Below are 11461 nucleotides of genomic sequence, written 5' to 3'. Positions count from 1 at the left end.
AATTTCCCCATTCCTGACCATATATACAAAAGGTAAATAGCATAACGTCTAAATTTCCTCTCCAATGTATATTTTTAAAAGCTTATTCTTTTAAAACTACCTCAACATACTGTCTACTCAAGCGTTGAGATGATATACAGCATCAGAGTTAGAAGATATTTTAAAGCATCTTAACGGTATAAGGTATAAGAAGCTCTAAACATTTACAGTTGATTTTAATGATTAAGTTGCAAACTCTTGTGAGAGCTGAGATACTTTTTGTGTCTCTCCCATGCTGGATTCCTACAACGTGGTTTTGGTTCAGGAGGTCAGCAGTGTGCCTGCACATTTCTGCAGGTGATTCTGAGGCCCAGCCAGGCATGAAAACTATCCTAAGCTTAAGGATATTAACCACCAGGTTCATATTTAAAGAACAAACAAAAACAAAAAAATCCTTTCTTTGAAAACCAGCCTTGTTGTTAACCCGGGGAAGCAGATCAGTATTCCACTCCCATCTGTCAATTTCTGAGAAACACTGACAGCTTGGGTGATCCCCCCTCAAACCCCATCCAGAGTGGTTCAGTAAGTGACAAGTGAGGAAACCCTATCCACTTCCAAAGACCCACCGCTTCTCTTGGGGAAATGGTGGTATATAATTTTTCTCACTTAAGAAAACACAGAATACTTCAAGAGCCCACTGCTTCCAGAAAGTCCACCGTGAGCATAAAGGAGATTCAGGCTAAAGTAAATTGGGAGACAACCCTAAAGAATGATCCATCTGCTTTCTTTGCTTTTGGTCAGCTCACCATGGGATTGTTTATGAGGAGTATCTGCCACTGATAATCTTCTTCTCTCGGTTTAGAATTAGCGGCATTACAAAGAGGTCAGAATGGCTGGGTTGGGGAGGAGAAGATGGTAAATGTGACCCTAAAGAGAGTTCTGCAGGTTCCAGTTTGTAGCACTCTCCATGAGCTGGTTCATATAGGTAGATACTTTTAAAATAAATGACTACAGGGTTAGGGGACAAAGGTAAAGCTGTCTTATTGGCACACATTGTCTACCCAGGCATTGGAATTTAGAAAAAAGCCAGCAGTTTTCATCTAATCTCTTGAAAAGGTTTATGCATTGTCTTCCCCCAATCACAAAAGAAAACACAACCACAGGACAAATTACTCTTTGAATGTTTCATATTAATAACTGCAGCAACAATAGAACTTGTGCTCAGATTAAAGTTTAAGAAGCTTTAAAATATTTCTAGTTCTTTTCATCTGACATTGTTTAGACTACCTTCAGAGATACTTTTCAACAGTTTCCTTACTGGAAAGAGTTGAGAAGTTTTATAAGGCCAAGGTTACTAGGGTGATTTGATTTATAAGTTTCCTTTGAAAGAAAGAGAGGGAGGGAAGAAACGGAGAAGCAGCAGCAAACACATGTCAACCAAAGAGGGCTGAAATAACAGAGACTGAGTTTTGTGGAGAAATGACAGGCAGATATCTCTATCATGGTTAGATCTTCCATCCTCATTTCTAGAAGTCAAGTTTGTTTGTTTAGTGTACCTTAGAGAAGTAGGTACTTTCAAATTGTCCTTCCACAAGTCTCCTTAGCAGCCAACCAAGTCCAATGGCCCTCAGCCAACTAACCCAAGGAGCAAAGTCAAGTGGGCCTATCCATGAAACCTCGTACAAAGTCCTGTAACAGAAAGCCACAAAAATGTAAGAGAAAATGCACCTGATTAAATGTAAGAACATGAGTCACCCATGGATTATATAATAGCAATTAAAAAACCAAAAGAGGGAAGGAAGTACATGCAGAACAGTCCTTGAATCTGAGTCCAGTTTAGAAATCTGTACATTTGATGAACACTTCTGAAGGACTGGGGAGTCTACAAAGCAGCAGCAAAAATTTTCCTGGAAGAGCCAGCATAACTGTATAACTGGAATTAGATGGAACCTTTCTAGGGCAAGGAATTAAATCAGAGGCAGCAGTTTCCCCTCTCCTGTGTTTTTTCAGGCAAAATGCGCAGTGGTGGGTGGTTCCAGTGGGCAGCTTTGGCTGGAATTGGTGTCCTACGAGGGCAGTCAAAGCCCATTCAAAACAGCAACAAGCCCCTGCCTGCATTTACACGGTTGCCCTCCTGATTTTTTTCTGCCAAACTAAAGACAGAATAGCCCGCTGAGAAGGGTCTAGAAGAGCACAGCACTGAAACTGAAGCCAAGGTTTTCCATTCTAGGTTGCTGGTCACCAAGGTTCTTTCCAGCTCTGAAGTTCTGTGTCAGAGAAAGGGGGAGATGGTGCCAACAGGAGAAGAGGCATTTACCACCTGGCTTGACCCCGTCCTTCCTCAGCACTGTGACAGGAATCACTGGGACAGATTAAGCGGGGGAGCACAGACCTCCCTAAAATCACGAAGATTTCACTATGACCTGACAACTGGCTTAAGCCCAGAATCTCTCACAGTAGAATGGCTTCTTGTCTCACCTGAGAAGCCTCTTCAGGTGACCAAGAGGAGAGGGAAAGACATTTATTCAGGGAGCCCAGGATGCAGGTCCTGGTTGAGAAGGTTGTCACAGCATCGGGGACATTATGCAGGCAGATCAGTGGAGTATGGCTCATCCCCAGGCACAGACCACAGCAAAACCTACTCAGGATTGTGCTGGATGATTGTGCAACTGTTTGTTAAAACAACAAACCAACGGGATTCCCACACTTGTGCTTGTCTTTTACTGTCAGCAATGGCAAGTGCTGACCTGTCTGTCCCAAGTGCTCAGCCAAGAACTTGAAGATAGACTCTAACTTCTATAGTTAGAAGTTAGAGTCTAACTTCCTATACCTCAATACATCTAAAATTGGGGGGAGGGGAGGGGTGCACATCTGCCATTTTTTGGGTCCCATTTCAGAGGCTACTTAGGTATGAGAGATGTAGCAGGAAGTCATGTTGCCCCCCAATCTGCTAGAGTAACGTTTGGCTCTAAAGTAAGGAAATACAAGAGACCTTGAAGCTGGTAACCGACCAATTCTCTTGACTTTACAGTTAATTTTAACACAATTAGAGGAGATGTCTGATTTCAAAGACAGCTGCTGTACATCCTCCTCAGTTGGGTTTTGGCTCTATCTTGGAAGGCCTCATCTAGGGAGGAACATAGTGCAGTGGACTCTGGTGGACCCTATGGAACAATGTCCAGGCCACGCTGGGAAGTGAACAGCCGGGTTGACTAGAGGCCTCTGACTCATGGCTTTAGTTAGAAAAATCGGGGGTGAAGGGAAGGAGAAGGAGGTTGCAGATCGTAGAGTGACTCACACAAGCCCTCAGGTGGAACTTTCTCCTTACGCTGTTCCCGGCCTTAGGAACTGCAGGGGTAAATCACTGCGGACCTAACTTCACCTCTGTAAAAGGAAGAGATTAAAAGCGCCCCCCGATTTCCCCAACTTTGAGAAGTAACTTCTGTCCTGTGGGTCATTTCCCTGAAGGAGGTGTAGGGGTGTGCAGCCCTCCCTGGCGAGGGCTGCAAAGTGCTAAACTGCTTTAGAGGCGGCAGGGCGCGCACGGGTGAGGCGTCCCCGCCGCGGACTCGGGGCAGCCCAGTCACGCCATCTGTCAGGACTGTACCCAGGGCAGCTCCTTCTCCCAGGAGGAAGCTTTGAAGACGGCTTTTCAAAATCACCGCCGCGCTTCCTCCACTCCTTCCTTAAAGGCTCACGGCCGGGAGGGCGCGGCGTCAGCTTCTTCCCACCACCCCAGACCACTGACCCCGGGGAAACTTGTAAAAATTCGGGGCAGGAGCGCAGCCCAAGGACGCGCAGCTCAGCGGCGGGACCCCTAGGTGCGCGCCCCTGGAAGGAGCCCGGGCAGGCTCCCGCAGCAGCCTGCAGCGCCGGGGATCCGTGCGCCGTGCGACCGCGGGCGGGGACAGCCCCGGGGGCTGAAGGTGCCCGGCAGCGCTCCGCATCGCCGTTCCTCCCTGCGTCCCGCCCGCCCGGTGCCTCGCTCACCCCGCCGCTTCTCCCTCTCCCGCAGCCGTGTCGGGACCATGTCTGCGGAGACCGCGAGCGGCCCCACTGAGGACCAGGTGGAGATCCTGGAGTACAACTTCAACAAGGTCAACAAGCACCCGGACCCCACCACGCTGTGCCTGATCGCGGCCGAGGCCGGCCTTTCCGAGGAGGAGACCCAGGTAAGCCCCCTCGCGCGCCCGTCTCCTGCCCACGGGGACCCGCCGCGCCCACCCTCGCCTGGGAGATCTCGAGAAGGTGGGGGTCGCCCTTGCCCTCGGCTCCCGCTTGGCCTCCTTCCCCCGGCTCTTTCGTCGCTTCTGCCCGTACCCCGGGAGCCCAGACCTGTATCGCTCCCACAGCAGCATCCCAGCTCCCCGGCTCCACGGGCGCCAGGTCTGTCCCTCCACCCCAGCCCGGTGGCTCCCGCGGGAGCTGCTTAGAAGCCCCACGCCCACCCTCCCTTCTCCTTGCTTTTCCACTCTCCCCTACAGCACGGGATAAACGCTCTCTCCTCCCTCTGGCCTGGGAGCAGCGTCCCTTGGCCCACGTTTGTCTCGCTTTCCCGGGTTTATTTTCTCCTCTGGGCTGGAAGCGAAACCTTTAGGAGAGGTGCAGTGTGCGCCCTCTGAGCCCAGCGCCCTCAAATCTATTCTCAGAGGGAGTGTCAGAGCTGGAAGGGATCTTAGTGATCAGCTATAAATTCAGTCCTCAGGTTTGGTAAACGAGGAAACTGAGGTTTAGAGGGAGAGACTTGCTGTGATGGCACAGGTCGTTAAGCATGCTCTTTGCATCACATCGCGCTGCAGCTTCCGGTTAGCTGCAGAGCTAAAATTGCACGGAGCCAGGGAGATTTGGTTCCGGTTTTTAAAAATTCCACGGCTCTAAGGTTTAGGGTCCTTTTCTGGAGTTTTCTGAGAAGGTAGACATCTGACATTACAACTGAAGGAACCGGAAAAAGATGTCACCATAAGTGCATTGATTTATTTATCTATTTTAAAATCTCCTCTATTATCCTGAAAATTGTTTAGGGTAGAGAATGCAACACTGCCCATGATTTTTAACCACTAGGTACAGTAGGTGCCGTATTGGCTCCTTCAACTGACTTTTTTTGGGGTTTTTTTTTTTTAAAACCCTGTCTAAACTCTTCTATTTCCCCTTTGGTCATGGAAAGACAATTAGTTCTGCATGATGATACCACTTGGAACTCCTCTAGCACCTCTCCCATGGGAGCCCAAAGCAATTCACACCTCTAGTCGCAGGTCTAAAGCAGAGACTTTCTTATTCTTCCCAACGTATAGACCAGAGCATTCAGACATCTTGTTCTCTCCTCACCATGAATCATACTTAGCTGAAGCTTAAAAGCTTGTAATGGGTGCTCCAGTGAATCCTAGAACCAAGACCCCAAGATCCATTTTGGATCCCAAGCCCAAAATGATTTTTTATTAATTAAGCCTTTGGAGAACTTGCCCATAGAAAATCCTCCCTCTCCTAGGTCAAACAGAAAGTCCAACATATCAGTCTTTTGTACTGTAACCCAAGCCTAACAGCTCATGTTTCTCAGAACCCCAGCTCTCCCCAGGAGGCAGCCTGCTGAACTGCTGTCATTTACAATCCCACACTATACTTAGAAAAGAGGAGTGATCACAGAGACAGTAACTCAGCTGTAAGGCTGTGGGTTTACCATGGGCCCCGTATTAGCCTGATTCTCCCCTGGCAAGTGACTGTCATTCCCTCACCTGTAAAGCAGAATGGTTATGCTGGCCTTTGTAACAGATGACACTTGCCGCCTATCGCTCCAGGTACTCTCCGAGTACTAAATCATTTATTTGCCACAACAATGCTATGAGATGGGCACTCTTGGCCCCACTGTACAGAAAGTTTAAATAACTTGCTGAAGACCACCACTGGGGAGTAGCAGCGCTGGGATCTGAACCCTGGCAGTCTGGCCCCCTGGCCCAGATGCTTAACTACCATGCTGTTTTGTCTCCACAGAAAAGGAATGGAAACAACTGGGTGGGGTGGGAGGGAAGCACTGAAAATTCAATTTATGTTCTATTTCTTCCTGAAAAAAAATCCATGCAGTAAATGACAGTCATCTCAGGCTATATTCAATCTTTCCTCAAGATTCACCTTATATGAGAGAACTGAACTGAGATCAGGTTGGGGGCAGGAAGAAAGAGAGGGCACCCTTCTATAACTGAGGTCAGCCAGTTCAGACCCCTACAGAGCAGGTTCCTCTGCCCCTTTCAGGCAGCCCTTCTCCTATCTCCCCACCCCCACTTCTCCCATCCTCAAGTGAGTAAATGGTAGACTCAGCCCGGAAGTAAGCATTGGTGGGGGGGGAAATGAGTCAGCCTCATAGCAGGGCTCCTTGCTTCCTTTTCCTGACATGAGGCTAACACCTTCCTCCCTGAGATTGCCACGGCTCAGCTTTCCCCTCTGTCTTCCGGCATCAACCACAGGGAAGCATCTGAGACCCAAGAGCTCAGAGAGAGGCAAAATTTAGCAGTTTCAGGGAAAGAGGCTTCCTAGGTAACCCTCCATCATCCCTTACCAGATTGGATCTCATCTTCCAACTTCCCATCGTTCCCTCCCATCCCCGTAACCCCTTCCCAACCCTCTCACCCCCATGTTACTGGTGGGTGAGAATGGTTTCCCTGTAGGGACCCTTTAAATAACTGATGGAGGCCAGGTTTGTTGGGCCTAAACATAAGCAGTGTCTGGTATCAGCACTTCCCCTGTTTCTTCTATTTGTTAGCATTGCCCTTTTCCATGAGAAAAGGTCATCAAAGCCAAAATAATATTTATTTCCTATGCTTGGTCCCTTATGCCTAATACCACCCACTTCCAGAATTGGATTCATATTCATTTTCCTAGAACAAGTAACACTAGGAGAAGAAAAATAAGCATGTGATGGTCCTATGAGATAGTTAACTCAAGCTGATTCACGCTGCTGATACTTTGGCAAAGGCAAGAGGGACTAAAATGCTGAAATATTCTCTGACTGGGGCCTTTGACCTCTTTATAACTGTCCCACTGTAGGACAATGTCCTTTACTTGGGGTGGTGGTAGGGGGGGAGGGACACCTATAGGCACCCAGAATGAAGTGAAGGATGCTCTAATGCAAGTAACTTTTTAAGGTGCATTTGCCGGGGTCCTAGAATGGGTTTTTTTCTCAGGACAGTAATTAGATATCTCCTATATTTAAATTAGAGAAACCTTACAGAATCCAGACCCCTGTGTCTTTCATTATTTTGAAGTCAGTGTGAGAAGGGGCTGGGAAAGCTCTTATCAGCCCCTTGGGAGGTTAGAATGATCTCCCATTTTCTATTATCACTGATTCAATCCCAGTGTAGTTGGCATTGGTTTCCAGGATTTTTATCCCCTCTTGATGTCCTGGGACTCTTCCTAGAACCCTGGTTTTAGTTGTTAGATGTCTTATCAGTGGAATAAAGACCTCTAAAGGTCTCCTCCTAAAAAGAATGAAATGTTAGTTACTAGAGAAAAGGACAGGAACAATATTATTTTGCCTCACCCCTTCCCCATCACAGTGTTTAATTATCATCTGTTCTCTCAGAGTAAATAAATCTCCATCAATGGGCAAGGCTAATGAGGGCATCCATTCATAAGCAAGCAAGGGATGAATGTCTCTCCCAGGGGATGACTGAAACAAAGGAGAGAAGGAGAGAGCCAGGGGGAAAATTAGTATTGATGTGAGTGAGATGTGATAAGATTCAGCTCTGGAGGTGAAAAAAGCAAGCAAGGTGTTTAATGACTTTTGTTGGAGAGCAACTGGTTGGCTAAATTATTATATACATATGTGATTTAAAAAATATATATCTGTGGGAAACAGTTGAGCTTTCCTTGAACCTCCCCCCATCCCCCAATGCTAGGGTACAATTTATTAATCATTTGGATGCCAACTCACCGATTCACAGATTTGGTCATTGCTGAAGTTATTTTCAGTAACTGTATGTTAATATTTTGCTTCATTACTAGTATAAAGGTGTGGGTGGCTCTTCTGAATGAAGCCAGCTCAATCATTCTGTCTTAAATGAATCCTGATAGAAAATGAGCCTTTCCCCCTCCAAGCTTTAATTAGTCAGTCTGTAAAACTCTGCCATTTATTCAGCTCTAGAAACTGCAGATTCTGTTTAATCAGACCTTGAAGGCTTGAAACCCCTGCAGAGCTACCTCATTAATGAAACTGGAACTATGCTGCTCTCACACCAGATTCCAGAGTTAACTAAATACACACATGGATCACAGAAGCAAATATGCCCACCTCTAGCAGTAGAACGTCGGTTAAAGCCACCAAAGATACATGAGCTCTCTATTCTCCTTAAGGTTGGAGATCCCCAGGAGTGAACTATGGCACCCAGAGAGCAACCCCCAAAGAGAAGGCTTCCCTACGAGTAGTCTGCTGCCCTTGGCTTTAGATTACTTTTCTCTGCTGCCACCCCACAGTACAAAGGTATATAAGACAACTGAACTTGACAGGTGTTAGGCACTTCAGTGTGTAAACTGTTGAACAGTTAGGGAGAGTTGTAGGCGTGGTCCCTTGCTGTTCAGCCAGGTGAGCATTGGTGCAGAGCCCTAGGACGTGCTGTGGGCTCGATCCCTTCTAGCTCTACAGACCTTGAGCCTTAGAATCACTCCTTCCCCTGTGGTTCTCGCCCTTTCTTCTCATCTTGGGCTTATGCTGAAATGCCTTTTGACTCCCTAGATCTCCGCAGAGATGAGGTCTTCCCACGCATGGCCCTAGAGCCCACCCTGTTTGTTCAGAGGTTGAATCTGCATCTGGCTGTGCCAAGTCAGAGCCCTCTAGGTGTTTCTCACCATACCATCTCCATCAGCACATTCCAGGTCTGGCACCCATCCCACAACTGTGTTCTTTTTGCTTCCTTTCTGTCCCCTCATCTACTGACCCCTAGAACAGGTAAATTTTAGAAACACTACAAGGGACAGTAGATAGCCTCTGAGTTTACCTCTTCATTTACAATTGAGCTGACTGGCGCTCTAACTTCCTCAAGTTCCGAGCCAGTTGGTTACAACAGAGCTTCCTGTTGGCAGGGCCCAGGACTGCAGAGCCCCCAGTGGTCACCTACCCAAGCAGTATGACATGAAAACATCTTCATTCTCAAAGTGTGCCATGATGTGTGAAAGGTTGGGAAGCACAGGAGAATAAAGCCTGGGGGTCCTGCCTTCCCACAGAGCCCTCTACTCATCCTCTCCCATGTGGATTAATACTTGCTGCTTCTATTTCTTCACTATTGCCTCTTCAATGTTGTTGTTTAAAAATCCAGATTCCTCCTGGCCAACCTGGTTCATACCCCAGACTATTCCCCAGCATGGGTCTCCTTATCTCCACTTTGCAGAATCCCCCGCCCTTCAGGGGTATAATAAAGGCAGATCTATATGCCTTTATATGCATTTTCAAGTGCATAAAATATGTTTTAGCCCTCACATGGTACCTTGTCTAGAAGTATCCCATCTGGGGCTTTTCCTAAATCCATGGTCACTTTTGCGAGGTGTGAATATTTGGGTCACACAGAGCTAGAAGATTTTGAGTAAACTGGGAATCCCACTTGCTCTTTTCTCACTGTTCAGTGGCCCTGGAGCAGGAACGATTGGTCTAGACTACGCCATGGATCCTCAGAAAGGAGTGCCCCAAGGTTGTTCAGTGCTTAGTTTTTCATTCATTTTATTCAACAAATTCTTACTAAGTGCTACTGATGACCAAGGCCCTTGAGATCATCACACATTGATGAGGTATAGCAGCCATATAGATTTATCTGGGGCATCAAGGAGATGCTTCAATTTCTTTTATTCATTCAACAAACATTTATTAATCTCTGTTAAGCCCTTATGCTAGGGGCTAATGATGATAAGATGGATGCAGACTCTGCTTTCATGGATCTCATATTCTAGAAGGAAATGTAGATTAAAAACAAGTGAATACACAAATAAATTAATTACAGATATTAAAAGTTCTGTGAAGGTAACAAAGTATTAACACAGAGAATAGGAGATGGATGGAGAATCTACTTTAGATGAAATGGCTAGGGAAGGCCTTACTGAGAAGGTTCTATTTAAGCTGAGCCCTGAGAATTATTTATCATCAGATAAATAATGAAGGTCAGATATTCTAAGCATAGAAAACAGTATGTACAAAGGTCCTGAGGCAGAAATATAAGTATCACAATGAGACGAACCACCCCCAGGGACTCAGTTCTTGCTTTCCTCTTTTCCAGCTGGGCCACAGAAGCTACTTTTACAAAGGGAATGGACATTTCAGTTTTTCAGTATGTGACAGGTAATTTTGCACATTTCCCTCCTCCAGAAATGGTTCAAGCAGCGCCTGGCCCAGTGGCGGCTGTCAGAAGGCCTACCCTCAGAGTGCAGATCCGTCACAGACTGAGGAGATGGTGGTCATTGGCGGCTTCCCTCCATGAAGACCATCTGCTGTTTCTCTCCTCGACTTAATCAAGCTCTTTTGGTTTTTCAGTGTAGTGTCATATGCTCCTCTGTTAGCTGTCCTCCTATTTAACACAACGTTGTATTTTTTTTTTAATGTATATAACTAGAAAAGAAAATGACAATAGGAAGCTATGGGCAGCTTCTGTGTAAAGCAGTGGCTTGGCTGGAAGCGGTGTGGCTTGCATTTCCTTTGGGTCATGATGACAGATGGTGTGAAAACCATCTAAGTTTTCTTTTTGACCATCACCTCCCAGTAACAATTTACTTTCACCATCCATTTCAGAGCAGACAAGGCTTCTGTTGAAAAGATAACATGACCAAGAGGGAGAAACATTTCCTTCTAATTCTACTTCCCTAAGTCATTTTCCTTGTGTTTCATTTACTACATTGAGATTGAGTGAGAATACAGAGGGAATTTGAGTTATTCAGATTCCATAAAGCAGTTCCTTGGATTATAGCTGAATTAACTTGAAAAGCACTCAGGCTGGAAGACAGAAACTTCCACTGGCAGAAAATCAAGTAACTAAGGAAAAAAAATCCACAGAAGTCTTAAATTTACCTTATTTAAATGCATTTGTTAAATTCATTTTGCTAAACAAAATGAACGGTGTTTTGTCTCTAAAATGATTTTCTAAATAAAACCTTAACATTTTGTTGAAAATGCATTGAGTCCTCTGCAGAGTTTTAACTGAATAATAAGCATATCAAAGAAAAACAGAATAGCTCAACATAGAAGCCGCCTGACAAAAAAGCTGTCATTTTCTAAATCCTTGCTACTCAGAGGCGTCCAGGACTGGCGTCACCAGCATTAGCTGCAAGCTTGTGAGAAGTGCAGAATCTCAGACTCCAATCCAGACCTACTGAATCAGAATCTGCATTTTCAACAAGCTCTCCAGGTGGTGTCTATGCACATGAAAGCTTGATCAGCACTGCTCTAAAGGACTCTACAGTGGATTTGCATCCATTTTCTGTCAGAGCACATTAAACATCTTAGCAGTCCATTAGTTAA

The 11461-nt window shown here is 46.0% G+C and overlaps 1 protein-coding gene across 2 annotated transcripts; it reads left to right on the top strand.

Annotated features, from left to right (window-relative positions):
* The first annotated feature begins 3550 nt into the window (after positions 1–3550).
* Positions 3551–11114, top strand: HOPX (HOP homeobox). 2 transcript variants are annotated; one of them, XM_032633733.1, is made up of 3 exons: positions 3551–3800; positions 3995–4151; positions 10316–11114. In XM_032633733.1, the coding sequence occupies exons 2-3, from the start codon at positions 4008–4010 to the stop codon at positions 10391–10393; spliced, it is 222 nt and encodes a 73-aa protein (XP_032489624.1). In that variant the 5' UTR covers positions 3551–3800; positions 3995–4007; the 3' UTR covers positions 10394–11114. The 2 variants fall into 2 exon arrangements, with proteins under 2 accessions (XP_032489624.1, XP_032489623.1); XM_032633732.1 differs by having other exon boundaries at positions 3554–4151.
* The last annotated feature ends 347 nt before the right edge of the window (positions 11115–11461 follow it).

Source organism: Phocoena sinus, chromosome 5, assembly GCF_008692025.1.
Source record: "Phocoena sinus isolate mPhoSin1 chromosome 5, mPhoSin1.pri, whole genome shotgun sequence".
Classification (NCBI taxonomy): Eukaryota; Metazoa; Chordata; class Mammalia; order Artiodactyla; family Phocoenidae; genus Phocoena; species Phocoena sinus.
Note: the sequence above shows the minus strand (reverse complement) of the source record. Positions and strands in the feature narration are given on the sequence as shown.

Bases quoted from the DNA above. Each gene is read 5' to 3' on its own strand.
- HOPX (XM_032633733.1), top strand. From the start codon at position 4,008: ATGTCTGCGGAGACCGCGAGCGGCCCCACTGAGGACCAGGTGGAGATC. The intron at 4,152-10,315 runs GTAAGCCCCCTC...TCCCTCCTCCAG, and splicing joins TTTCCGAGGAGGAGACCCAG to AAATGGTTCAAGCAGCGCCT.